The sequence below is a fragment of the Peromyscus maniculatus genome, chromosome 3 (assembly GCF_049852395.1).
Source record: "Peromyscus maniculatus bairdii isolate BWxNUB_F1_BW_parent chromosome 3, HU_Pman_BW_mat_3.1, whole genome shotgun sequence".
NCBI lineage: Eukaryota > Metazoa > Chordata > Mammalia > Rodentia > Cricetidae > Peromyscus > Peromyscus maniculatus.
The window spans coordinates 162,434,173-162,460,831 of NC_134854.1; the positions used below are offsets into that span (position 1 = coordinate 162,434,173).

General features: G+C 39.2%; 1 protein-coding gene across 6 annotated transcripts in view; it reads right to left on the minus strand.

The window, feature by feature from the left end:
* Positions 1-3,910: 3,910 nt before the first annotated feature.
* LOC102909681 (solute carrier organic anion transporter family member 1A5) overlaps positions 3,911-26,659 on the minus strand; it is a 96,267-nt gene continuing 73,518 nt past the window's right edge. For all 6 annotated transcript variants that reach the window (XM_076568211.1, XM_042274260.2, XM_076568213.1 and 3 more), the window contains 9 exons: positions 23,445-23,543; positions 22,157-22,378; positions 20,480-20,644; positions 19,262-19,457; positions 15,174-15,339; positions 13,063-13,235; positions 9,594-9,658; positions 8,444-8,561; positions 3,911-5,303 (listed from right to left, as the gene is read on the minus strand). In XM_076568211.1, coding sequence (XP_076424326.1) covers positions 5,084-5,303; positions 8,444-8,561; positions 9,594-9,658; positions 13,063-13,235; positions 15,174-15,339; positions 19,262-19,457; positions 20,480-20,644; positions 22,157-22,378; positions 23,445-23,543 — 1,424 coding nt within the window. In that variant the 3' untranslated portion in view covers positions 3,911-5,083. The remainder of the gene's footprint in view (positions 5,304-8,443; positions 8,562-9,593; positions 9,659-13,062; positions 13,236-15,173; positions 15,340-19,261; positions 19,458-20,479; positions 20,645-22,156; positions 22,379-23,444; positions 23,544-26,659) is intronic.

A 26,659-nucleotide genomic window follows, 5' to 3' on the forward strand; every position in this document is an offset into this window, starting at 1 on the left:
AGAGGAAGAGGGGATGCAGAGGGGAGGTGGTAGTGTAAGGACTGGGAGGAGAGGAAGGTAGAGAAACAGCAGCTGAGTTGTAAAAAAGTAAAATTAAAAGAAAGAAAAGGCAGACAGGTTTGCCTTCCTCGCAGGTTTCATATAAAAGAATAAACAGATTTCATGTGTAACTGTCCCCAAAAGGAGCATGCTTTGCAATGATTGTTCTAAGTAAAAATTACTCATGTCTCTGGTAAATGATTAGATTTTTTGAAAGTCCATGCAAGGTCTGAGGATATAAAAGTTTAAATAAGTTCCGAGAGTCTAAGAAATAATTTAGGCTATATACATCATGAGAGTTATTTCAGATTTGTCTGTCCACTTCTATGCTATTGTTACACTGAGATTTCAAAGATTCAGTTTTAACATTGATCAATGGAGTTCTAGTAGAGCACTGACTACTTACAAGTCAGTCACAAGCTCAAGATTTTAACTTTGCTTTGTTTTTTAAGTGTATACTTAAAGGTGCTTTTCACTGGGCTAAAATCATCTCTGTCCGAGTTATATATCCTGCTCTTGAAACAGAGCAAATAATGTTCATGCTTTTTATCCCAAAGCTGAAGCTTTCACTAGGACTTCAAAGACATGAGTCTACTCCTGCGGTTTTAAAGACAGATGTTAACTGCTTTTTCTACAATGTGGATTTCAGTACATTGATAATGTTAATATATCTAAAACATTTATCCTTTTTTAACTAAAACATTTATGAATTAGGGAGTTAAAGAAATCATCGACTTGAATCCACCTGTCAGAGGTCAAATGGCCTCCAGATAAGTACAGCCTAAGTTTCCCTACCTGTCTATTCCTGAACTTGGGCTCTCTCTCCACTCATCTTAGGATGGGGTGTTGCTGGAGAGCTTCTCTCCAGGTTCCCCAAGCCCCGCAGTCCCACAATCCACTTATAAAATAATCACTCAGACGCTTATATCACTTATAAACTGTATGGCCGTGGCAGGCTTCTTGTTAACTGTTCTTTTATCTTAAATTAACCCATTTCTATAAATCTATACCTTGCCACGTGGCTGGTGGCTTACCAGCATCTTCACATGCTGCTTGTCCTGGCAGTGGCTGCAGTGTCTCTCCTCCTTCTTCCTGTTTCCCCAATTCTCCTCTCTCTTTGTCCCGCCTATACTTCCTGCCTGGTCACTGGCCATCAGTGTTTTATTTATATAGAGTGGTATCCACAGCAATGGGGTGGTCCCAGTGTCCCAGACCAACCAGCTTGGCTACTACCTAGACCCACATCCTAGGCCTTGGGTTGGCCCACCCTAACATCTACCTCATTTGTGACCTGCTGGAGTGCATGAAGGAACTTGTCCTGCAGAATGATAACTACAGGATCTCCCTGACTCTGGGCGACAGCGAGATATTCAAGAGGAATTTCAGTGAGGTCCAGTGATGATGGTGCACCAGAGGCCCTGGAGCAGAGCAAAGACTCATTGCACTGATCATTTTGCTGGCGGGGTCGATTGGACAGAAGGGTGAACTGTGTGGCACACCACAGCTCCGGATGACACTGACATGAATGGAGAGGTGTTGGAAAGACAGAGGAGTGAGGTGGAATTTTTTATTTGCTTGCTTTTTGTTTTAATTAGTGTGGGGAGACATTCTGCAGCATTGAGGGGAGGATACGGAGGGACTGGAAGGTGAGCAGGATTGGGGTATGCAATGTGAAATTCCCAAAGAATGAATAAACAATTAAGTTTAAAAATACCTAAAATGGAGATAGCACATCTTACACTGGCTTTGTCACCCTTTCCCGGCATTCCAATGACTGTTTGAATAGTCGTGTGCATTCTCTCACCATCTTCAGATGGAAGGTTTCTTGGGGGAAGCAATACTGCATCTAGGACACAAACTCAGATTCCGGTGTGTTTTTCATGAGGAGTGGTGGTCCTTTCAGCTAACTCAAAAAGACAATGTTCCATTTAGAACAGCTTAAGGTGCTGTTATTGCTCACTAATCAGTTCCCAAAATCCAGCCCCATGACTTGAATGTGAAGAACTCTACAGTCTGCTCCCATCACTGTCAAGAACATCTTCAAATGGAGATTGCCCTGCATTGATAGATCATGTTTTCTACTATCTTAAATCTATTAGTTTTCAGATTTACAGACCAAATTCTAATCTTAACTCTTTTTTAAGAAAAGTCTGGAAACACTGGCAAAACTCTTTAAAGCATTAAGTCATTTCTTTGAAGTACCGTGTTCATGTGTGCTACAGCTTCAAAGAAGGGATAATATCCCTGAGATGACAACAGATGAGAAATGTGGATTGCACTGAGTGTGGTGGCACACACTCGTAATCCCTGCACTAGAGAGGGGCGGAGGAAGACGATGCTGGTCTGAGATTAAAAAGTGGGAAACTGCTTCAAAAAATGAAAATGTTAAAACCAACATTTGGGTCCTGCAGTGGGCTTTCACTGTTTCTAACTATCAAAGAAGAACCTGTGCTTTTAGAGTGAAAGACTATCTCCTTCATAAGGAGTGAGTCCCAGGCACTGGGTATATGCATGTGAGCACATGTACCTTGAAGATCAGAGACATCATCCCCCAGAGCTGAGGTCAAAGGTGGTTGTGGGTGGTGGGAACCAAACTTAGAACATATGCAAGAGCAGCACATGCTCCTAAGGGTGAGCTCTCTCCATCCCCATGACATTTTCATGGTTAGGACACACTCACTAATTCAGGAAATCATAACATGAAGGTAACTGCAGAAAGCCCTTCAGTTAAGTTGTCTACATTCTCTCCACCGTTGTTTGCGTTTGGTCAATGCCCCAATGTGTTAAAATCTTAGTCTTCAGCAAGGTGCTGTTGGAAGGTGGTTGAAGCATTAAGAGGTGGGGCCTGGAAGGAAGAAGTTGGGTCCATGGCCATAAGCCCTTAAAGAGATACTAGGCCCTTTGCCACTTCCATCCCTCTCTCAGATTCCAGGTCAATATGAGGTCCCCAACTTCCTTCCTTTGAGTTTCTTCCCCAATGTGCTGTATAGACACAGCTCCAAAGCAGCAGGGCTGGGTGAGCATAGCTGGAGACCTCTGGAGCAAAATAAGCCTTTTCTTCTTGGAAGTGGATTGGTTTCAGTTCCATTAACAGAAACTGTCAACTCTCCCATAAACATTCTGGTTCCCTTTAATAGCTTTTCAGATTGTGGCTGCCTGCATTCTGCTCTAGCAGGTAGATGTGTTCACTTTATTATGCATAGATAACCACAGCATATTGACCTCCACCCCTCATCTTTCCTTCCTTCATTCTCCCCATCTTTAGGGATTTATGCCATTTTTATATTATGGACTTTCATTACCAAGGGAAGTAAAATGAGGAACAGAAAGAAATAGTTTTGATCATGCTATTATCGTGAACAATGGCTCGACAACAACAGACAGGCTTGTTGTTCCTTAAAATCTCTTCATTCTTTATCAGCCACGAAGTAAGATGGGTTCTGCATCAGTTACTTTTCAATGCTGTAATAAAACACCACAAAGCAACCTGTGGAAGAAAGGAGTTTATTTTTGCTTATGATTCCAGAGGGATAGAAGTCCCTCATGGCAAGGAGGCTTGACAGCCACCAGCAGACATGGTGACTGGAGCAGAAAGCTGAGATTTCAGATTCTCCAGCAAGACACAAAACATTGGGAACTGGAAGTAGGTGAGGCTTTTACCAATTGATGCCAGCCTAGTGACTCACTTCCTCCACTAAGGGTGCACTCCTAGTCCTCCCCAAGCAGAGTTATCAACTGGAACCCAAATGTCCAAATTCCCGAGCCTAGGAGGGACAGTTCTCTAACAAAGTACCACAACTTGATTTTGTTTTTAATGTGCACCTTAAATTGTATTAATCACAATTTTATGGCAAAAGACACACTTTACAACTTTCTACATTTTTTCATTTATTTATTTATTTGTAGATGAGGAAGTACAAGAAAAGAGGGAATGGAACAGCCTGCAAGAGATGGTTTTCTTTCTTGGTCCCAGGGATCAAAACCACCTTGTCAGGCTTGGCAGCAAACACCCCTTTCCACTGAGGCATCCAGCTGGCCCCTGTTACATGGTTTTACTCTAAGATGTTTTTGAATATTTGTATCCACGTGTTTTGAAGATACATGAGTAAAATGAACACTGGGCCAAAGAGGCCACCAGCACATGAGAAGGTAGTTTTTTGAGAACATCAACACTTCACCCAGTCTTTATTTTTATTTTATTTTATATATTATTTTATTATGAGTAGTAAATTCTACATTGTTGTTGAGCCCAGGGTCTCCTACATACTAGGCAAACATTGTACCAATGACATATTGCCCCATCTCTACAAAAGGGCCTTTGAAAGGCTTGGTTTTCTCAAATATTTGCTTTTAAGAAAGTTTCATTACCAGATTTGAATTTCTAGGGGAACAAAAGTTCCTACCATCTTTGCTACATGATTTTAAATAGCCAGATTAAATTTATCAGTGCTCTAACAAAATGATCAAACATGTGACGTGAGTATCGAAGAAGGGACTGAAAACAAGAGATGTCACATTAATGAGTAGACTAACTTTGGAAGCATCGTGTCTAGAATAAAAAAGAGAGCTTACAACTCCTAAATAGGTAAAGAGGTATTCATATGTCTTGTACATAGAAAAGATAAATTTAAATAAATTATCCCAATGTAACACAACCAAGATGTAAATTTTCAGCTCTAAATACCTCTAACATTGAAGTATAAATTTAATGAAATTGAATTGTGTTTCAGAAATGGACAAGTTTTAATGCTTTCTGAAGATATGTGAGAAATATCCACTTGCTATGATTGAGTTAAAAGAGAAAATGCTCTTTGAAAATGAAGACAGCTTTAAAGTTCAGTGTTGGGTCACCATAGACTTTCCTGGGAAAATCCTAAGTGCTACCCCAATGTTCTAATAATGCTACCAGTAAATATTTTTATCATGAGTAAAATAATTTTTGAGGTCCTTAAGGATAAGAAATGAGTTTGTATAATATTCTCATGATTCAAAAGAACCAAATGCACACTCTGTCATGGGCTTGTGCAGGCCAATAGAAAACTCATTACAGCTTAGTTTTCAGTTCTCTATCATTCTCAACCCCAGGACTTTTGTGTACATCCACGCACTCGCTTTTTTTCTCTTTGAGCTTTGTCTCTGCAAGTTCAGTTTCTGAAGAGTCAATTTCCCCAGGGAGTTGTCGCTTCCTCATGAGTATTAAAATGAAGAACGCTGGGAAAAAGCTTGATCCTCTTAGTGCTGCAGGCACGCCGATGTAAATGTTCCTATTGAAAACAACTAATCTGTATTAATATAATTCTTAATGAGTTCAGTTGAAGCTAATTTTCTATATCCTTACAGATCATTTATTCCTGGAAGAAAACATCAGGTGATTACTTTGCCCATGTACTTTATATAATCTATTTTGCTGAGTTATTAAGTCTGTTTAGTAGAATGTCAAAATTTTTTCCAACATAAAATCTTAAATGCATTTTCTTCATTTTGATGATGGCTAGTTTCCATTGTCAACCTGACTGGATGTAGGATCATTATAGAGAGACATCTCTGGATGTACCTATGAGAATGTTTTCAGAAAGATTTAGCTGAAAATGAAGTTCCTAATACAGCATGCAACATGACCAGCCCCCTCATACTCTGCCACCATTTGTCCTCTGCCATTACGTCACACTCAGCCATAGTTCTGCCATTATCATATGGTCCTTAAATAACGAGCCAAAAGAAAAAAAAAACCTCTATCAGGTAAAGGGAACTACTCTTTTCTATTTTGTTTGCTCTGATTTTGATGACACATGTATAAAACACATGTATAGAACAACATACAGTCACTTTTCAAGATTTCTACTCAGCATTTGTTTGCTGCATTATACCAATAGATTTTATGATACTGGAATCATTCTGTATCTGAAATAATCATATTACTCATTTGTACATTTAGTAGATTCAATTTGTTAATTTTCATGCAGAAGCTTGCTTTTGCAATCAATTACTTTATCTTACAGCATTTTGCTACCTTTAACTATGTGTATGTGCTGGGTTTCTGTGTGGATATGTGTCCACGAGTCCTGGATACCGGGGAGTCCGAGTAACAGGAACTTGTAGGCTGCCCAATATGGGTTATGGGAATTAAACACAGGTTCTCTGGAAGAGCAATGTGTGCTCTTAACCCCTGAGCCATCTCTTTAGCCCCAAATCCTTTCCATTTGCTGAACTTGTCCAGTTTAAGCATGAAGACTACAGAAGCTTCCTGAAATGAATTAGGTAATTTTCCCTTTCACCTTTTCTTAGAAGAACTTGTAAACTGTTAAAACTTCATTCCCTGTAATTTGATAAAATATGCCTTAAATTTCCAGACTTAATGAATATTGGAAATTTTTGACATATGAACATTTCTAAATTACTATGAAAAATTCCTTCATTTTCTCAATGTTTATAGTAAAATCTAGTGTGATGAATAGTGTTGTAAACTTAATACAATCTATAATCTCATGGGAAGGAAGTTTTAGTGAAGGACTCACGTGTGAATGTGTAACCTGTGAATGTATCCCTGGGAGATATTTTGATTACATTAATTGAGGTAAGAAGACCCAGTTCCACAGTGGGTGGTACCATTCCTTAGGTAGAAAATCCTAAACTATATAAGCATATAAATATGATCATGGCTACTTCTACAGTGGGAAAGTATAAGTTTAGTATATATGTATAGATGCTTAAGACCAGATATAACAGTCTAGAAATATAATTGAGTTTTTTTCTAGATGGGTAATAGATTAACAAATATCTTAGTTTATTTTCCTGCCACTGTTATAAAAGACCCTGTCAAAACCAATTTGAGGGAGAAAGGGTGAATTTGCTCATAATTCTAGGTTACTGTCCACCATTCTGGGGACGTCAAGGCAACTGGAGCTTTAATGCAGACACACTGACAGAAGTAGTTGAGGCCTTCCACACGTTTACTATAGGCACGCCAGGCTGAGAATGGGATAGTAGCCACCCCAGCCATACACATTCGTGGACAGGAAAATAGCCAGCACTTTTTCTTTCCCAGAATTTTTCAGTATCCTCCTCACCCAGAAACAGACAGAACTGGGTCATACCTTCAGAGAGCCAAAATTCCTTTTGGCAGAAGGGGTTTTACAAGCAAGGAGGAGCACAGTGCAGTCTGTAGCAAACACAGGTTCTCTGTGGGGTTTTTGGGGCCTCCTGCCCTATAGGGACAGCAAGGTAACAGCCTAAGCAGACTGTCATGACCTCTGTGTGTAGGTCAGCAGGGAACCCACAGTTCTTTCCTATAGTGTTAGTGACAGGGGCCTGTGAAGCACGAGAGTGGTGGGAACCATGCAGGTAACTGCCTTTAGTCTAAACAGCAGCAATGCCCGGATCTCAGAGGCCAGGCCCCCTGGTCTGCTGGCTCTTGAGGTTAATGGTTTCGGTTATGTATATGTGTGACAGCATCCTCCCACTTTGTGAAACTCTCAGCCGGTTTGTACCACAACTGCTCTACTGAGCCAGGTAATGTCCATGAGGCAGACAACCACTAAGTGCAGTGGAGCATCTGTGGGTTCCCAGAGACGAGACCATCAGTCAAATTCAGGTAGCAGGCCCCTTCTCAAGGAGGCCCCTGGTGACAGCACCTGGCATGCTGTTAAACTGCAAGGGCCGTCCACAGATTTGGGTTCTTATTATATCAGGCTGCAGGCATGAGAGAGCTGTGACCTTTCCAGGAGCTAGAACGTCAGAATCCCTGCTGCTTGAATGTGCTGGGACTGCCATACTGACCCCTGTGGAAGGGAAAAGTCCTTCTCTCTGTTCATAGGTATGGGATGGTGGGAGCCAAGAGATTTGTTTCCACCAACAGTGCCATTGGTCTCTGAATCTTGCTGTCCTGTTTATCTCCAGTGTTCTGCTATGCTAGCTCAGCTCCAGATGCAGCTCTCCCCCTACTGCTCCAGGGCCTCTACACAGACACCTGCTCCCTTTTAAAAGTATTATGAAAGGTTAGGTTAGGAAACCCACACATGCTTAATTGTATCAAACATTTTAGAAATAATGGGAAATATTAAAATACAAAATAAGGAAGTTATACCATCCACATGCATTCTGAAAATGAAGCCAAATGCCATCTTATCACTCAAGAAAAATGTTAGATTATGAATGGGGAAATTTTATGCACTACAAAAGTAGGTCTCAAAAATTATCTTTACCTTTGGGTCTGAGAGATGGTTCAGCAGTTAAAAGCACTGGCTGGTCTTCCAGAAAACCTGGGTTCAACTCCCAGCACCCACATGGCAGCTCCCAAACTGCCTGCAACCCTACCTCGAGGGGATCTGACCCCTCACACAGACAGACATGCATGCAAATACTCATGCACATGAAGTCCAAGAAAATAGTTAAAGATTATCTTTACCTGAAGTTATTTATATCATACATCCTGCACGCCCCTGGTTCTCCACATTTCAGAGTCCCCCAGTGTAAACAGGTTCTGTCTATCAAGGCACCAAAGTAAATAGGTGCTGGAATGCCAGCTGCAGTGAGAAGAGAAAGAAAAACAACCCATTGCCAGGAAGAGAGAAAAGAGAGAGATGTGTTATTTTATTTGGAAGTACTTCACTTTTTTCTCTTAAAAACCAACATAACAAATTATGAATCAAAAGTGCTACACTTATGTTTAGAAATTATAAGGTAATGTAAAGTTTCTAGATCACAACATATGAAAACTATGTATAAGATGCTAAGAAAGAATCTATTGAGTTCATAGCCGTGAGCTTCATGTATTTTCTGAAATGTCTTGTTCTGGTTTTCTATACATCTAACAAAAACATTTTCCATTTTATTTTATTTTTATTTATTTGATATAAAAGATCAAATTTGTAATTAAGTTCAAGTAAGCTCTTTAAAGACAAGGGGAAATATTTTTTCATGTCTGCAGTTACCTTATTCTCAGACTAATTACAAGTTGCCATTTCTAAACACATGTGCTTGTGAACTCCAGTGGGTACAGCACATGTTCATTGAAGATGCCACCAGATCATTGGGACCTCCTGGTTGAGGACAATTGGGATAGTGTAGATCCAGAGACAAACTACCTTTCATATTGATCATGCATTGCCCCTCCCTCTGTCTGACTTTACACCCATGTAACTATCACATGAAGCCTTTGGTGGGATATATTCACTTAACAGGTTGCTAGCCTCCACTCAAACAAACACTAAGAATGTCATCAGATATCAGCTGAGCCTACAGAAGAGAATTCCATGCTTTGCTCTCACCAACCCACTAGATATATTTGAGAAGTCTTGTATTAATGACTTCCTTTGTTCTCCAACTATAAATATAACTAACTGTCACCATGTTGGAGCCTGATATTCGGATGACCTGAATCTCTGTTCCCGTTATGATGACTTATGTTTGATTCCAGATCAAAGTCTCTTACTCCCTTTAAGATGAGGGTTGTGTTTTGAGTTGGCAAGAGAGCTGCTATCTTTTTACTGAGTGAAAATTAATTGGTTTACTAAGTACTTAATATTGGTCTGATATGATGGAGAAATTGTTCATACCAAATATTCTTGTGCAAAATGCATGTAACCCAATTCCAAGTGACTTCTCTTCAGACTTGATACACCTGAAAAATACATATACATAAATAAAAGTTCATCATGCAAACCCATATCTGTCCTAGCATCCTCCCAATGACAGGTGTAGTTCGTGATCCTAATGGTTACGTTTTTCATTCTGAAGTGAGGATAATACGGTTCTACTATTAAGTCCACACAGAGAGAGGAGAATATGACTTCTGAAAGCTGTCCTGTGACCTCCACACTTGTAAAGCAGGGTGGAGCCCCTTAACCTTGGCTGCTAACCTAGATGAACAGTTTTTTGGTTACCATGGAGAACACCATGCTATCCCCAAAACTTTGAAGCCACAAACCAAATAGATAGATCTTCTTCTCTTAAGTTGTTTGCCAGGCATTTTGTCATGTTGATTAAAAAAAAAAAAATACTGAGCCTGGCGGTGGTGGCGCATGCCTTTAATCCCAGCACTCGGGAGGCAGAGGCAGGTGGATCTCTGTGAGTTCAAGGCCAGCCTGTTCTACAAAGTGAGATCCAGCAAAGGTGCAAAACTACACAGAGAAACCCTGTCTCAAAAAACCAAAAAAACAACAAAAAAACCTACCATATTTTATATAAAAATTCAAGGTATAGTAAAGGTGATCCCACAGATAAACAAAGAAGGAAGACTCCATCATGTAGACTATGACATTAAGAAAGTGCCTTTGTTAGCTGGGCAGTGGTGGTGCACGCCTTTAATCCCAGCACTCGGAAGGCAGAGCCAGGTGGATCTCTGTGAGTTCGAGGCCATCCTGGCCTAGAGAGTGAGTTCCAGGAAAAGCATCAAAACTACACAGAAAAGCCCTGTCTCAACTCCCCCCCCCCAAAAAAAGAAAAAAATGCCTTTGTTTTACAAAGTTAAAAACATTGGACCTTTGTCTTTCCTGTACTGCCTACAAAATTAGATGAGATGGTTTGAAAATTACATACAAAGGGGAGACTTATAATGCAGTCAGGTTAAAATCTGACAAATGTTCTTATAAATTAGGAATGTAGAAGTCCTTTTAAAACATTGTCTTTCCTCACCAAATACACATGGGTAAGAAAAGCATAATAAATGCAACTATTGAGACTTCATTTTGGAAGTGATTCCATGAAGAGTTCAAGAAAACACAACAGACTAGAAGAGTAAAGATTTTGTGCACACAGTAGGACTGTGTCATCCCTCATTGACATCGCAATCATCAGTTCAGCAAAAACGAGCAAAGAAACATGAGAAAAAATAATTTAAATAGACCTTAACTTCATTAAATCAAGAAATCATACATTAGGGCCTAAAAGATGGCTCAGTGGGTAAAGCTGCTTGCCACCAAGCTTGACAAACTGAGATCAGTACCTGGAGCCTACATGGTGGCAAGAGAACCAAATTTTACAAGTTGTCCTCTCATTTCAACATACATGCCATGGAATACAAACACACACACACACACACACACACACACACACACACACACACACACACACAATGCTTTTTAAAACCATACATTAAAACATCAAGAAGCCACACTTTCATACCTAGTGAAGAGTCAATGTCAGAAGGTAAGATAATTGAGAAAGTAAAGAGCATGACAGTGAGTCATGGAAGTAGGAACAGGCATGCAGTAACAGGAGAGCAGACCTTGAGAGTGTTTGGAGGTTTTAACAAGAATGTACAACTGCTGACAATTCCCTTCAACTATAATGATCCTCGTCTATGAAGAAAACTCATCCTTATCAACTGAGCACGCTGCTTTGAAACAGAGGCACCAGAGTAGTGAAGGAGAAAGAAAACATCATGTAGCCACATCAGCTAAATCAGCCTGGCATGTGATAAGGTGATGTATGTCACAGCCAATACTCTCTCACTTATAAGTCTTAAGAGCTAGCAATACTGGTGCCTTTATCTGCCTGTGAACCTATGAACAAGGCATATACCACATCTCCATTTGTGTGAATATAGGAACATAACATCTTACAAAGGAAAATGAAAATGTAAGGACAGATAACAAGTTTGTCCTAGTGAGTATCTATGAAGTGTGGAAGCAGGGGAAAGGAAGAATTAGGGGAAGGGAAGAGAAGGGAAGGGAGGGTAGGAGAAGGGGAGAGGAAGGGAACAAAAGGGGGAGGGGAAAGGAGAGGAGAGAAAAAGAGAAGAAGGGGAGAGGAGAGGGGGGAAGCAAAGGAGGAGGAAAGGGGACAAGGATTTTGAAAAAGAGTAGAAGGAGAAGAGGATGGGGTAGAATGGGAGTGTTGGCAAGGTAACAGAAAAGCACAGGGAAAGGAAGGAGCGAGTAGGAATCTTGGTCCAGTCTATGGATAAAATACGACAAATCATCAAATGGTATGTAACATTGTGGTTAACTCAACATTGCTTCTGAATCCCAAAGATACAAGAAAAGGTGTTTGTGTGGGAGGGAACTGCTTCCCCGTTGTTAGTGGGTATGAAGTTTGCTAGGCTGGAAAGAATACCTACTTAATAAAAAATACCTTGAAAACTGGCTTTGAAACTTTAACACTTTATCTTAGAAAGCTGAGTATCTGTTATTGCATTCATATGTCTCCTGGTTAGATAGTGTCTATCACTGCATTCATGTTTTTTGTTAAAGACAGGTTGAGCTCAGGATGTCAAGGGAGCCTGGTCACTTTTACACAGAGGGTTTCACACTCTGCCAGTCAGTTAGCTGAGTCTAGGGAATGAGTCCTAAACAACTCCTCTCTCCCTGCCAAAACAAGATGTCCCTTAATGTAGGCTTAATACATAAGGAGGGAAAATAGGAAAGGGCAGGCAGGAAAATTCCAGAAAACTTTAAATAGCTGTTAAATATAGCAATGCTCAGTATAAGAACCTTGATAAAGGTATTTCAGAGCATTGAATTTCTGGGAACCTTGACTCCAAGAGTCTTTCTTGGGAAATGGAATTTCAGTAAATGACCAAAAAAAATCTAAATGGCATTGATGGGGTGCTCAGTATGTAAAGTTGCTTGCCAGAAAGGCTAGATGAACCAGAACCCAGGAGCATATGTAAAAAAAATAGTTAAAAAGCTCAATTCAGGAGCATACATCTGTAACCCCAGCATTCCCATAGTGAAATAGGAAAAAACAGCATTGCTTGGGAACTTGAGGGCCTGGTATGCTGGAGTACACAGCCAGGACAGCAACAGAAGAAAGAAGAGAGACCCTGCCTCAAAACAAGAGGAGCAGAGAACTGATTCCCCAACACTGTCTTCTGACCTCCCTGTGCTCTTAGTGGCACTCAGGAGCCCCCCCCCCCAGAGAGAGAGACATGGAGAGAGAAACAGACAGAGAGAGAGAGAGAGAGAGAGAGAGAGAGAGAGAGAGAGAGAGAGGGAGAGAGAGAGAGAGAAACATCATACACTTGCATATGCACATACTACTAAGAAAAAAGATAGAAAGATAAATGAACAAATCACTTATTACCTCAGAAGAACCATATATCCAGGTATGGCTGCTAGCGAGTAGATGAAACAGCCAATTACTGACATGATTAAAAAGTACTGCAGCCTGATAGTACAGTCAGGGCCTTTTTTACACAGCCCAAGGACTGCAGATGCGTTTCCTGAAGACTGAATGCAGCTGCAATTTTGAAACACCTGTAAAAAAAATGTCCTATTTAAGAAAGAAAAATATTGGGCATAAATCTTCAGTGTTTTCTACACAGCCAGTTAGATCAAAATGGAGAGTGTTGGGGTCAAAGACATGGCAAATAGGAAGACACTCACCCAGTTTGAATGAGGACCTTAAATTGAGCACAAACACCATTGAATAAAAAAATACTGAATAAGTAAAATAGAGGTTTACTTCCACCTTTATTTTCATCTCTCTTTTTGGTATATTATAATTTTATTATAAAATATAAAGTGGTACTGTGGTTGGTATGTAAAGTGATTAGAAAATTTCTTAATAAAAAATGAAAAGGAAAAAAATATAAAGGGGTAGATTTTAAAAATAAGTATTTTTTCTAAATGCATAGAGTAATTTGCAAAAATTCAATTATACTGAATTCACATTTATTTTGTTTTTTTATATTTATTTTCATGTGTGTTTGGTCTTTGTTGGTGTGTGTACATGTATGTGTGTATGTGTGTTCATGTGTGTGCATGTGTGTATGAACACATGTGTGCCACATCTACATACATATAGAAGTCAGGGGATAAACTATGAGACTAAGTTCTCTCCTTTTACCATGTGGGTTGTAGTTTTGATGGGAAGGTTTGGTGGCAAATGCCTTTACCCACTTTACCAACTTTCTAGCCTGTACATAATTTTATAACAGTCAATATACTGCTGTGTTTTGTTTTGACCCTAATACAAAGAACTAAAACAAAACATATTTCAGAATGATGATGGAATAGTTAGATGCTTACTAATAAACAAAGTCATGTTCCAAGAAAAGGAGTTTATTTAAACAATATTTCAATTCTTTTTTGAATTGTTATATTTCTGAGTATATTAAGAATCAAAATTTATATTTCACATTGATTACCAACCAAGTCTGTAAGTATTATAACAAGTTTAAGACAAGGAAAATGCTTAACTCTTTCCTGCTAAGCCATCATGAGGGGATGGCACAGTCTATAGAGTCCTGCACCAGCATGAGGACCCGAGTCCAGGTCCCAGTACACATGAGAAAGATGCACGTGTGGAGGATGTGCATGCAACACTGGTGCTCTGAAGATGGGAGCAGTGACTCCCTGGCATCACTGGCCAGGCGGCCTAACAGAATCGGCAAATTCCAGGCCATGAGATCCTGCCTCAGAAGCACAAAGTGGGTGGGACCTGAGAGTCAACAGCCGAGGTTGTCTTCTGACCTCCATGTGCACAAGCACCTGCATACACACACACACACACACACACACACACACACACACACACACACGACTACAATAAATAAATAAATAAATAAATAAATAAATAAATAAATAAATAAATAAATAAATGACATTCATGATACCAAAAGATAAGTTTTCTGCCTGCCTCAGCTATGTAGCTAGTTTGAAGTCAGCCTTGGTTTCATTAGATCCTATCACAAAAGGGGCAGATTTTTTAAAGTTGTAATTTTTATGTTTTCTTATGTGTCTGCTTCTTTGTCTGTGTATATACAAGCAGGAACATGTGGGTGTCTGAGGAAGGCAAAAGAGAGTGTCAGATTGCCAGGAACTGGAGTTGGGAGATGCTCCAAGTGGGTGCTGGGAAGCAAACAGGTCCTCTGAAAGACCAGCAAGTGCTCTTAACAGCTAAGCTAGCTCTACAGCCCAGCCAGAGCATTTTAACTCCAATCATTTGAATAATGGTCTCAACTGCTTTGAAATTACAAAATAATTCCCAGACTCTGACAAAGTTTTACATAACATCTAGAAATTGTAAGGTCAGGTATAAATATATTAAGGAATTTAGTTATTCATAAAAATATATTATGAATATTTTAAGCATGGACTAATTTTTGCTTTTTAGCAGATGTAGGCTTAGATCATAGCACATATTAATGTAGTACACAAAACATCAGCCCAGATCACTGAAAGAGTGTTTACCATGTTGATTCCTGTTCCAACAGACTTCTCACAACCTGCAAGGCAGGCTGACATGTATGCTAGGCCATTCTCTCCACACACTGGGTCCCAGGTTTTAGTTAAGCAGTTACACCTTGTGTTGCAGTCAGCAAGGACATTATTCTCCACGTACAAAGGCTGCTGGATTCTGAAATGATTTTAAACAATGTTATAGATACTGCAAAAACCACAAAAGTACTTTATTTTCTTCTTTTCATCTCAGTACCTGCACACATACACACACACACACACACACACACACACACACACACACACACACACACAACAGTGTGACAGAGAGAAAGGGGGAGTGAAAGAGAGTAAGAGACAGACAGAAAGAGAAACATTTCATCTTCTCCCCAGGACAGAAACAGAAATCAACCATTCAAATATCAACTAGTGGTCTCTATACCATGTTTCGGTCACACAAGTAGCAGAACTACTTTTTCAATTACTTCAAAAACAAACATTAAGTGCCTACCCTATAAGAAAGTACCATGCTGTTAGAGCTAAAAAGGAAGATGGTAATCTCTAATTGACCTGCATGATAAGAAATCATGAAAGAGGGCTGGCTTGAGAAAAATCTGCAATTTCCATTTATAAAATAAATGCTGTGGTTTTGCCCCCAAAGCAGAGTGGTTTGAGTGACCAGGCATGCTCTTCTGAGATATACAGAACCCAGCACTTACAATGGGATTGAAAGAGGATAATGTAGGAGTCTAGAGTCTGAATTCACATTGTGTCACTCAAACAGAGTGTGGAGTCAGCATGACTGGAGATGGAGTGAGAACATACAGCTCTACCTTGGCATTGTTAAAGCCATTTTCTGTAAACTCACTAATTTCCCCCTGAGTTTCAATTTCTACATGTACAAAGTGAAAAGAATCAATCCTGTCTTAAAAAAAGATTCAAACAAAGTGATATATATTTTATAATACAAAAATCTAAGACTACAGCATATATAAGATTGAACTATACCAGTGACACACACACACACACACACACACACACACACACACACACACACACGTTGACTTACAATGTATTAGATTCAGTTGTGCTAAATTTGAGGCCATTGTAGAACCCTATGAAGACTTGCTGGCCTGCATAGTCAACTTTTAAAGCTAAATGCTGTAGAATAATCTTCTTATACATTGTAAAGATGTGTCGCTCAAACTGGTTTAATAAAATGCTGATTGACCAGTAGCCAAGCAGCAAGGATAGGTGGGGTGACCAAACTAAGGATGATGGGAAGAAGAAGGGCAAAGTCGGGAGTTGCCAGTCAGGTACAGAGGGAGTAGGAGATGAACATGCCATGCTAATAAATGTACTGCCATGAGGCAAAACATAAATAGAAATATGAGTTAACATAAAATCTAATAGCTAGTTAGTAATAATCCTGAGCTTGTGGCCAAGCATTTATAATTTATATCACCTTCTGTGTGTTTATGTGGGACTGGGTAGTTGGGACAGGAAATGTCTGATTATATATGGCACTCAAACATTTGGCAAGAATTTTCACATAAAGCCTGAAAAACCTTTAAAGTGGATTCTAAACACATAAAAATGGAGTCAAAATCCTTCTTGTTAACCGCTTTTTCTTGGATAGGCTCTGTTTGCTAGCAGCAAGCACAGGCACGGCTCCTTTAAGAGACAGCACCATGAAACAGTGTTAGTGGCAAAAAATGAGTGGTTCTTTTCAAAAGCCCTGCTACCAAGCACTTAAATGGAGTCTATGGGCAGCAGGTGGCACACTACTCAGTGGTGGCATGGACCCAGAACCTCCCTAGAGATGGAGTGGTAAACATGGCTCCCAGAGCTGGTTGTAAATGTCCCTCTGCCATAAGACTGGCCTCTCAAGGAACCAAGGAGCAGGGCAGAGCCAGCTGCCAAAGCTACTGCTTTAGTCCTAGCCACACTGCTTAGCAGTTTAAAGACTCAAGTAGTCAGCAAAACAGAGAGGACAGATTCAGACCAAAAAAAAAAAACCTCTAAATGGGTTACAGTGTATTTAAAAATATACACAGGCTTGGGAGGGGAAAGAAAAAGGGTAGAGAAATTCCTTTAAAAATAGAGTAATAAAAATATAATAAGCTACATAAAGATGAAAATGATGAAAAATACACAGAGAATCTGGATTCTGTATGTTATTGTGTTGTCTTTAAATTTTTTGACTACTAATGAACAAATAACTGCTGAGAGACATGTGATTATGAAAGATGCTAGGTTAAACCAACCTATATATTTTTAAAAATAACTTGACTTCAAAATTTAAGTCAAACATATGTTACTTTGGGAAAGAGGTTCTGCTTTTATTTCCACAGGAATTGAGAGGCTCTAGATTCATTCTGGGTTCAGAAAAATCAGGTTTGTTCAAGGAAGACATCCTGAAAAATCTCCAATGGGAATAGGTCGCCCAGATGATCCAATGTTTCAGAGATCATCTGTTGCAGTTTCCTCTGAATACTACATCCAGAACAGCTTCAAGGCTGCTGGCTGAGATGATGTAACCTCACAGACTACTCAGTCAGGACTTGACCACAATCCCAAATTTTATCAAGGTTCTCCAAAGATTAACATTGCCCCCAATCAACAGGAAGTAGTCTGGAGAATGCCCACATTTCCCAAAACAAATTATGAATGTTTGTCATCGTTTAGGGGGGTTGGTTGCAAGTTTTTATGGATAATGGTCAGGAAAAAAGCTAAAAAAGGAGATTAGATTCAGGAATATTTTTTTGAAAAGAAAAGTAGGTTATAGAAATGATAGATTAAAAGGTAGATTATTGGATCTACTTTAATCCAAAAAACAACTATTAATCTTACATATTTTACAATGGTATGGATTTTGGTTTATCAATACAAATTTAAAGTTAATATTGGTATACTATATGTTTTTCTACTCTTGTTTAAGGTATGGTGTTTATGCAACTCAGTTAAAAATATATAATGTATAATTAAGAAATACAGATTAATAGTCATCTATAATAGTCTGACTTATAGTTATGGTAGATATTTTCCAAGATCATAAACAGATATATTTACATAGATAGATAGTCTTCAAACACTCCAAATACCTACAAAATAGGCATTTAATATGTTTAATAACCTAAGGTTTTTCATGACAGTGATACACATCTACTTATGGCAGCACCAATCTACTTCAGAGAAGACAATGGGCATCGAAGAAACTCTGTATGAGTTTTTTTGTTGATGGCAAAAGCTAGCCATGTGGGCAAAGAAACTGCCCTTGTCTCAACGGCTGACAGTTACCATACAAGCTGGACCAGAAGGATGCAAGAAAGGTGACTGCCAAACTTTGCCGAGACTAGGTAGGACAGTTCTTCAAAAATTCTCTGCTTCACAGAAAAGTCTGTCAGATATTCTAAGCTTGTAGGCTGAAGATGGATGGTTCAGTCTTGCAGAGGAATTTTAGGTGACTATCCAAGTAGCTTGAGGTCCCTGTCATTAGGTAACATTTCACTCTTCTGGGGTCTTTGATGGAGTTGAAGACTAAATAGTTATAGTTATAGTTTTCCTTAGTTATAATAGAAAGTAACTTAGATACAAAACTTTACACTCACCAAGGTAATATAGATGATTAAGCATTGTCTCAAATTTTGCCAAATGCAAATAGATTAATAGTGTTACTGTAGTTCTTACTTAATAACTATTTTTGTTGTATATAATCTTACTATGTGAAAGCAAAAACCTTCCTTTTAATATAGGCAAAAAGGGGGAAATGCTGTGGAATAATTCTTTTGTACACTGTAAAGATTTGTTACTCGAATTGGTTTAAGTGCTGATTGGCCAGTATCCAGGCAGGAAGTATAGGTGGGGTGACCAAACTAAGGATGATGGGAAGGAGAAAGGCAGAATCAGGAGTTGCCAGCCAGATGCAGAGGGAGAAAGAGTGTGGGCTGATATAGGAATGGTGAGTTGAAGAAAAATACAAGATAACCATGTATCACTGCCACTAATTTGTAATAAAATGATCTTGTCATACACAATCCTTGAAGAAAATAGACTAGCCATTGTAAAAATATTATGATCTTCATTAGGAAGCAACATACCCTTCATAAGAAGTAGTTAAGCCAGCAACTGGGAAATTATCACAGGTCATCATGAAATTAAAGAAAGATAGAAGGTACTCAGTCAGGGATAGGCAGAATGCTATGTATGCAGCTTTCTTGACAGTAATCTTGAACTTCTTCATAATCAAGCCACCAATCAAATATCCAACACATATTGGAGGTAAGTTATAAAGACCTGTAAATGTGAGTAAAATAGTATTTTTAAAAGATAGCATTAAAATAAATGTGTTATCAATTTGTCTAATACATCTTATTTAAGAAACTATTTAGCTCTAATATAGTGACCCTAACCCCTATAAGCTCACATATTAAATAAAAAGAGGTTTTTAAGTGTCCCATAATGTCACTTTAAAAAGACTATTACCATTTATTGCAGCAAGTTATATATAAGTATCACACACATACATATATGATATTAGATATTTCATGTATTTTTTTCACTCTGTTTATTGGGAATTTGACTCAGCTCAAAATGATTTAGAAGGTCACTGTAATGTCCAAGCTTATCAACTGCAGAATATTCCATGTATTGTTGATATTGCCCATTATTCTTCCTCTCTGAAGAATGTTTACAGCTCCATACCATTGCATTTAATTGTACCCATCTAAGGGTAGTGGCTGGGATTTGGAGGACACAGAACTCTAGATAATATAGATGCTGTCTTCCTGTGATTATCAGTTATCAAGAGTAAAAATGACCCAGGAAAAATCCAAAGTTGGATATACCCCAGGATTTAATGTACTAACAAGAAAAGCAGAGTGTGGTTGCACAGACTCATCAGGCCAGGGGACCCAGTGACTAAATAAGGAGTCATATAGAGGGTAAGAATTGAAGCCCAGAAGTAAAATCTGGAAGTAAAATACCAATGAGTTAAGCCTATTCCTCTCTTAATTAACATATTTACTCTTGAAAACTGACTGATATGAGCATGCCCCAATATTTCCATAATGATGACAATTTTCATTCTGATTGGAGAGAGAATAGAGAGGATATTTCTGGCCTCTCCTTCTCTCTATAGCTTCTTGATTTCCCTGGAGAGTGGAAAGAAAAAATTTACAAGAATGTCCTAACAGATTTTAATTTTGTTGTAGTCTCCTAGTCACATTATCTTACTGTTTATCATGCCCTTGGGGTGCTGTTTATCATGTCCTTGTGGAAGGGAGAAGTGGTACTAAAGAAATAATGAGACTTCATACCTATGAGAAAGACTATCTCTGCAGTTGATTTTCCATACTGCTGTTCCAGGTATTTAGGCATGAAGGTAAATGTATTGATAAATGCATTGAACTGGAGCACACTTATGAGGATGAAAAGCATGTAAATCGGATTACAGGAGAGGCTCTTCATGAATGGCAAAAAATCTGAAACAAGAGAGTGTCAATACAATCAAGCTAACTTGACCTTGCATTTTATATCCAGTGTTCTCCTAAAATCTTCTCACAAATTCTGTGCTGTGACACAAATATATCTGATAAATCTTTACTCCTTGGGGATAAAGTTCTATATTATTATTTAATTCACTTCTAGAAGTTAGTGATACAATTGGCCATATAAGAAACAGAACCCAATTGTGCCATCATTCAAAACTATAAGGAGATGGAATCAAATCTATGGCTATACTTTTTATTTTTCTTTTCTTTCTTTTCCTTTTATTCATATCCTATATTCACTAGAGAGTGACTAGTCTGTTCTCTGGAATCTGCAAGGTACTTTTTGATGAATTTTGAGTTCAGACAATGATGCTATCACTCCTTTGTGCAAAAACAGACAAGTTAAATGCTTAGGAATGCTCCAGGAATCATGCTGCAGCTAAGCCTACCACAGCATTCTTGCAGCACTTCACAACAGAACATTCATTAGAATCACCTAGTGATATTTTCAAACATCTCAACACGAGGATTACTATAAGGAATGCTGACTCATTTGGTGTATACTGAGTACTTTTCAACTGATGTAACCAGAACTTTTCCCTGTTTAAAAAGCTGAAAGTCAAGTTTGTAGCCTGTCTCTAATAAATGGACTGGATCTCACAGAAAATAATGAACTTCATTCTTAATAGACTCTTTCCTTTTTCTGTCTTCATGTTTCCTATCTTGATTTTCAAATTTTGTATTATTCTTAATTAAATTATCTAAATTTTTTAGAGAGTAAAGTATAAAGAAGAAACAATTTAGAAGTTAAGGCAAAGACGTTTAATAAAAAGAAGTGAAATCTAGTGGTAAAATTTATCTTTAGGAATGAGAGGGTTGCAGTCAGAATTTCCAAAGGCTTTTGAACTCACTCATGTTTGCTGACATCTCTGTTCTTCTAAATGAATTTTCAAAATTCACATTTATTTTCTGTATCTCTTATATTATGCTAAACTCTTTTATAGTTTTGAAAATCAGGTTGACCTGGCACACCACACAGTCTAATATATCAGTATTATTCCTTTCAGAATTGTTAACATGACTATGATTCTAAGAATGTTCAAGTCTCTGAATTGGTTCCCAGTGTCCTCACAAACTTATCCCCAATCCTTAATCTTTTGGCTTCAACATGTCCCAACCTCCTACTAAGGCAAAGACTCTCTGATCTACCAGACGCAATAGCTGTAAGAAGTCAAGCCCCCAACGTGGGCAGAGAACCTTGCTCAACCCTAGTCCACACTGACCAGAAGACAAAATAATAAACAGAAACCAAGGGAACAAAATCCAAGGAAGACAAACTCAGAAATTGACACCTAGACCAACAATCACCCCAAACGTAGATTACTAGACACCAGCATAAGAAATAATCAAAAACAGCCAAAGAAATATGTCAAAGCATGACAAACACTGCACAAACTGCAGACCCATCTAAACCAAATACAGGGTTTAAAGTTTTCCTTTTGCCTTTAGTGATTCCATGTTTTTCCTCCTTGGCTTTTCCTCCGTGTTTCTCTTCTTTGTCACTTTTAGTCACATCCACATTATCCTCTAGTCCTTCCTTTGGGAGTGTTTTAGGGAAACAGAAAAAGGGGATGCTGGTCAGGACATTCACTCCTGCACAGATCAAAAAGCCAACCCACCAAGCACCGACCCAGCGTGTGTCAGTGGGAGTTATGGTCAGGTCATCTGTGGAGAAATACAGACATTTTATTAGCTTGCACCATTCTTTCCTGTGTAAACTGCAGAAAATTATTAAGGATCCTAAGCCATCTAAACACAAAATTTATATATTATTTGTAAACTTTTCACACATTAGTTATTCTTATTTGGGCCTTGAACTTCTGATCCTCTGCCTCTGCTTCCTAAACGCTGGGATTACAGGCATCTGCTACCCCCTGGGTGAATTCAGACATTCAGAAATAGTGCCTGAGGTTAGTCAACTGGGTGAAGTTGAAATTAAGTAAGAAGAAAAAATTCTCGATTGCTACATGACATAATAGTTAAAACTTCATTTCAAAAAGATAGAAAAAGATTTGAGACATATTAAAGCAACCAGGTTTAACCCGATGTATTCATATCTCAAAACATCACAGTGGGGAAGACAGGGGGCTGGAGAGACAGCTCAGTGACTAAGAGTTATTGCTGCTCTGGTAGAGGTCCTGAGTTCAAATCTCGGCACCCACATGGAAACTCACTACTGCCTTTAACTCTAATTTTAGGACATCTGAATCCCTCTTCCAGCCTCAGCAGGCACACACACACACACACACACACACACACACACACACACACACACACACAAAGATAATAAAATAAAACATCACATGGTATCCATTTTTTTATGGTTTGTGTGTGCCTTAAAAAATATTATCTGATTTTATCTAGTAATATAGGTGATGTATTTTCCAGCAGTAAATGGGAATTTCAATCTATCTTGTGAAAAGTTTATAAATTGGTGCTTATCACATAACAGAAAGATCTGTTTCATTTTCCCCAGTGACTGCCTCATTGAGAAAAACCTGTGTAAGTAAATCTTTTAAGACCAAAGGTGTGGCTGAACTGTACTGGGAGAATGGTGGATATTTTTATCAGAAGGTGACATTTTGTCCTTGTCTCTGCTCCTCTTAGGTCTGTAATCTGTAAGTACTGATAATTTGTCAACTGAGGATCAAAGGAGGCAGTGGCATAGTATTCTGGAACATTCTCCCACACTCTAGGGACTGGACTATATAAATACAATGTGTTGTGTTACCTGTATTCACAGACCCAGTGTCTACGTAAATATTTGCACAGAAGGATCCCAACAAAAGTCCAAACAAAGGGCCAATGACCATTCCTGTTTCTAAAATCCCTGGAAGTAAACAAAGAGAGGAAGTTACACAAACACACAAAGAATTTGCTTACACAAAAAAGCCTTGGGGTTGAATTGTTTTTAATATTAGATTTATTTTTCTTCCTTTGCAGAGTTGGGTATCAAATCCAATAGTCTAAGCAAAAGTGCTCTACACCTGAGCTACAGTCCCCACTACCTCAGATATTTTTATATCCAACATATTAGAAAAATTAAGCTTGGTATGTATAAGTACATATATATATATATATATATATATGTGTGTGTGTGTATACATATATGTGTGTATGTGTTACATGTACACATGTGTGTTGCATGTACATATATTGGTTTTTATAAATATTGAGAAGGAAGCTCCCATTGTTTCACTATGGAATGTGCCCCAGAAATTCTTGTGTTACTGACTTCTTCCCCAGGGGACCCCACTGGAGTTCAAAGGAACCCTTCTGATGCAGGGCATGGTGGTGGGTATTCAGGTCATCTGGAGTAGAACCATAGCTCTTTCGGCATTCTGTTTTGCTTCCCAGTCACAAGATGAATGGTTTCACTCCACTCATCCTTCCACCACAATGAGCTGCCTCATGACAGGCCCCTAAAACACACAGCCCAGCAACATAGATCAAAACTTCCAAAGCACTGAGCCAAATGAATCCTTTATCTTTATAAATAACTATCTCAGTTATGTATTAAAATGATAGAAATCTGATTGACACAAAAGGTTTATCACTCAAAACCACCTTCCAAATTCTCTTTTATGCTGAGTTGAAGGCAAAGGCTGTACCATCACAGGCAATCCCATCAAGCCATGATGTGAGCAAGGTCATTTTGATGCTTCCATAGCCCTGTTTTCAAAGGGACTCTGATAAGTAGCTATAATTGTCAACTTGATACAGCGTTGATTTACATGGGGGGGGGGTAGGATTTTAATGAAGTATTGCCTACATTGGGTTTACCTGTGGCATGTCATCAGGAGGCTGTCTTAAGTTAATTGATGTGAGAAGAAGCAGCCCACTGTGGGCGGCTTCATTCCCTAGTCAGGGTGTCATCAGCTATGTGAGAGTGGGAAAAGAGCTGAGCACAACCATGCACGCAAAGACATATGCATGCACAATTCACTCCCTCTGCTCTTGTGGGTGTGGCTAGCTGCTTCAAGCTCCAGCTGCTGTGACTTCTCTGTTGTAGTGAATTGTAAGTCAAATGAACCCCTTACTCTCCAAAGTTGCAATTTCTCACAGCAACAGAAATAAAACTCACACAGTTTCACAAGCAGTGTGAACTGTGATGAATTTCCTGTGATGTGTCTTCATCAAAGTTCTTCTCCTGAAACTTCCTCCCAAAGAGAGAATGTGTCCTCATAACAGCACTTCTCTTGGATGCTATCCTGGTCCTCTTTCTTTTTTCTTTTTACATGTTTTTTTTTTAATTTATTTTACAGGCCAACCACAATTTCCCCTCCCTGCATTCCTCCCAATTCCTCCGCCCAACTCCCATCTACCCTCTTCCCCATCTATACTGGTCTTCTTTCTTATCTTATTATTTTTATTTCCTTGGTCCTTCCAACCACACCTGGCTTCTTTGAACCACCGCCAGCATCTCCCAACTTATCTGAGTTCAGAATCTCAGCTGAGCCATCCCTACTCACAGAAAAACTAGAGACAAACAACTTCAACTTCCTGCCTTCTCTTTATATTTTGATTTTTCCTCTTTCCCTGTGGTTCCATGGGTTAGTCCTCCTCTGTGTGCCTGACTTCTCAATACCAACCCTTCTGTCTTCCTTGTTCTCTCCAACACTCTTCACTGTTTGATGCCCTCTATGCAATGATTCCTATAAGATTTCCAACCTCCACTGAGTTCTTTCTTGTCCTACTGTGTCTGCCTTGACTCCTAACCTCTCATTCTGCTCAGACCCTTTCTAATTCTAAGATACTCTCTTGGTACCACCAGTGATCCCCATCATGGATCACTATCTTCACTTTTGATATTTTTATTGCTTATTATGAGTTTCACATAATGTACCCCCAATCATATTCACTTCTCAGTCTTCTCAAGTCCACCCCCTTCACTGTGACCTCCCCTAAAGAAAAGAAGAAAAAAGAAAAGAATACAAAGTCCAATTTGTGCTGCCCTAAAGAAAACTGAGTGATTCCCCACCCCTATTCCTGCCAGAAACCATCAACTATGAAGAGCTATACTTCTGGATCCCTAGCACAAATTTTAAGAATTCTCTTCAATGGATTCCTCTCTGGACAGTTTCTTTTCTTTTGGGGGAGGCGTGGTTGTAGGGAGAAGAGGCTGTCATAGAAGCCATCTATGTCTCTCATTCTCAACTGTGAGTCTGCAGTCATCAACACCACTGCAAAAAGAAGCTTTCTTGCTCTTTACAGTCTGTGGCAGTGTGGATCATGGACTTCCATATAGTTTCTGGTGGCAGAACAGACCACAAACAGCAAAAGCACCGCCCTCAGATGCAGCATGAAACACAGACACTATCATGTTCCTCGCTGGCAGAACAGGCCACAGACATCAACATGACCTCTAGAGGCAACATGGGTCAAGGACACCAACATGACTTCAGGTGATAACAGAGACCATGGACATCTACATGGTTTTCAGTGGTAACATGGACTATAGACATCAACATGGCCAATAGCAGGAGCACAAACGATATGGACATCCACATGGCCTTGGACAGATGTATGGACCACAGACACCATCATGCAGCCCCCTGTAGTAACAAGGCCCATGGACAACCACATGCCCTTTAGTAGTAAAACAGGCCACAGGCATGTACAGGGACCCTGACTGAAGCAAAAACACGGATACCAGCATAGCCCTAGGTGGCAGCAGGGACCACAGATATCAACATGGCCACAGGCAGCACTACAGGCCACACATATCAACATGGACCACAGACATCAACATGGCCTCCAGGGGCATCACAGACCTTGGAGACCTTTCAAGGAGTCCCAATCCAGAAAAAGAACCATTCTCCCTCTCTGATACCCTGTCATTATTCAGAGCCTGGGAGATTTGCAGCTGGGCAGGATGTTGGGGGTTATTAACTAAGAGATGCACATTTTTTTCTGATAATTTCAAGTAATACAACTCAAAGAATG